Source organism: Buceros rhinoceros, unplaced genomic scaffold (genome assembly GCF_000710305.1).
Source record: "Buceros rhinoceros silvestris isolate BGI_N320 unplaced genomic scaffold, ASM71030v1 scaffold18099, whole genome shotgun sequence".
NCBI classification, from domain to species: domain Eukaryota; kingdom Metazoa; phylum Chordata; class Aves; order Bucerotiformes; family Bucerotidae; genus Buceros; species Buceros rhinoceros.
The window spans coordinates 37,006-39,679 of record NW_010432328.1 but is presented as its reverse complement, the minus strand read 5'-3'; the positions used below and the strand labels follow the sequence as shown (position 1 = coordinate 39,679).

Below are 2,674 nucleotides of genomic sequence, written 5' to 3'. Positions count from 1 at the left end.
TGGAGTCCCCGTCCCTGGAGGGGTTGAGCAGCCGTGTGGGTGTGGAGCTGAGGGACATGGTGTAGGGACCCTGGCAGTGCAGGGGGAATGGCTGGACTGGATGATCCTAAAGGTCTCTTCCAAGCAGATGATTCTGTGATCTCTTGAGGGCATCAAGCATCACTGAACCCCCTGGGGACCTGCACAGCACCTGGGTGCCTCTCGCCTCCTCACCCAGCAGGACAAGAGCCGCGCCTGCCCTCGGGGACTGGTGGGCTCTACAACCCTCTGCCCTCGTGACTGCAGTCAGCTGCCCAGGCCCACCGGGACACAGTTCTCCGGCCGGTGCAGGGGGTAACCCACAGTGCTTCACCTTTGTCACCGTGCTGAGAGTGAGCAGGTCTCACTGTTATTACCCAGGGGAGGTGGGAGCAGCCCCATTGCTGGCCCCATGGCAGGGCAGGTTGGCCCTTGGGGCTCTGAGCCCCCTGCTCTGGGTGCAGATGTCCCTGCTCCCTGCAGGGGCTTGGGCTGGGTGAGCTCTGAAGGTCCCTTCAACCCAAACGAGCCTGTGGTTCTGTGATCTGGAGTAACTGTGAAGCGCTCAGGCTGTCTCTCTCCTGCAGGCATTTTCACCTCGCCGTACGAGGGGCGGTACCTGATCACAGCGGTGCTGGCCCCGGAGAGGGATGAGTACGTGGAGGCGGTGCTGTCGGTCTCCAATGCCAGCGTGGCTCAGCTCCACACAGCCGGGTACAGGCGGGAACTGCTGGAGTATCACAAACCCTACTCGGGGAAACGGACCTGTGGTGGTCCAGGGACCTTCCACCTTGTTCTCCACCTCAAAGCAGGAGATGAAGTAAACGTCGTCGTAACAGGAGGCAAACTGGCCTACACAGACTCTGACGAAATGTACTCCACGTTCAGCGGAGTGCTCCTTTACCCTTCCATTTCTCACGTGTAGGGTTACCGTGAGCAGGAGAGAAGGGCAAGACATTCGGAAGGAAGTAAGTGTAATAAACCCCAAAGCTTTAATATATTCAGTTTATATATTTGATTTCAGGGATGGGGTCATAGTCTGTACCGAGACCTTTTCTTTGTCCTGATGGGGAGGGTAGCTACGAAGGACGCGTTTGGGTAGCGTGGTTAACTCCGGCCTGGGGAACGGAACAGCTACGGGCAGAGCAGCTGTTGCACAGCAGATACCTTCTCAGCAGACGCTTCTCCCCGGTGCTCTCGCTGTTCCCTAGTAAACGGCCTTTGCAGCCTTCTCCCCAGTTCTCCCGCTTCTCCCTCCCGCACCGGAGTTCCAGCCCCAGTCAGCAGCTGTCGCGGCCACAACGGTACCGCAGGGCACGAGGCCGGGTTGGACCTGGCCGGTGACGGCTTCCCCTCATGGTGTCTGATGACGTGCCGAGTCAAGGGCGTTCGCACAAACCATCTGATCGGAGCGGCTCCAGCCGTGGGGCTGCGCCGCGCCGCCCCGCCCCCCCCTCATGGTGTCTGAGGACGTGCCGAGTCAAGGGCGTTCGCACAAACCATCTGATCGGAGCGGCTCCAGCCGTGGTGCTGCGCTGCGCCGCACCGCCCGCCTGCCTCAGTTCTCCCTTCCCGAAGGGCCAAGCCCAGGCCAGAGACAGGAGGAGCCGCTGGCTGCAGTCCAGGGCGAGCAGCTCTGCGAGGAGACCCTGACCCGGCCCCAGCTTCCCCCGGGGCAGCCGCGAGCCTGAGGTGCAGCAGCTGCTGCCAGGTTTGAGCAGTGGTTTTCACCTGGTGCAGCAAAAAAGACGATCCGTTACCATCTTTTTGAGATGGCAAACTCATCGCAAGGTTAAAGCGCGGTGCTGGAAATGAACAGGTCAGAAAAATCGGAATCCTCTGTGCCTGGCTAGAAACGTGGTCCTTTGGAAGAGTTTAAAAAATGTGACAAAGGTTGTTTCTGGCATTCGTACAGTATTTGCATTAAACAGGACATTTTGTCTTTGCTTCTCTGTAGAAAACAAATCAGAGGGAAAACTGTTGATTCAGGGAAATAGTCTGCTCCCGACCGAACAGTGTTGGCTCATCAGTCTGTGCCGTAACAGCCTCCCCCATCGGTGCTGTGGGGTGAGCAGGGGTTAACGCTCAGCGCCTGGTTATAGGGAGGGGGCAACTGCCTTGGCCTAGGGAAACGCAGCTGGGGCAGCGGTGGATTTTCTCACGGAGGGAACAAAAGCGGTGGTTTGGCTCTTTGGAGTTGGCTGAACGCAGCCCTGCGTTACTGCGAGCAGGGCTGCCCCGCTGTCACCCGCGGCCTCCCGTGAACGGGTCTCTGTATGAGCCCGTGGTGGAGCACAGGGCTGTGCCACCGCGGTGGTCTGGGGGTGTGTTCCCCTCCTAACGAACCAGCAGAGCTCCTCTGGCCCCAGCGCGCGCAGCTCTGTGGGTGAGCTGCAGCCCCCCCCTCTGAGGGGGTCAGATGGAGACCAGTGCCTTTGTGGCTTCGCTCTGGGACGGACCCTCCCTAGTAACGGTGTTTCCAGGCGATGGGATGGGGCCTTCCCACAACAAACAGTCGCATCCTGGAGGCTGAGCAGCTTTTGAGAGGGCAGGCGGGACGAGCTTTCCCTGGGCAGAGGAGCCCGCACGGGTCCTGAGCAGCTCGGCTTGCGCCGGGGTTGCTGTGAGCTCCGGGCTGGACAGCGAGTGCAGTCGG

General features: G+C 60.1%; 1 protein-coding gene across 1 annotated transcript in view; it reads left to right on the top strand.

Moving 5' to 3' along the window:
- Positions 1-1,027, top strand: part of EMILIN2 (elastin microfibril interfacer 2) — a 7,589-nt gene extending 6,562 nt beyond the window's left edge. The window contains exon 4 of the mRNA XM_010143747.1: positions 606-1,027. Within this exon, the coding sequence (XP_010142049.1) occupies positions 606-943 (338 nt within the window). The 3' untranslated portion in view covers positions 944-1,027. The remainder of the gene's footprint in view (positions 1-605) is intronic.
- The last annotated feature ends 1,647 nt before the right edge of the window (positions 1,028-2,674 follow it).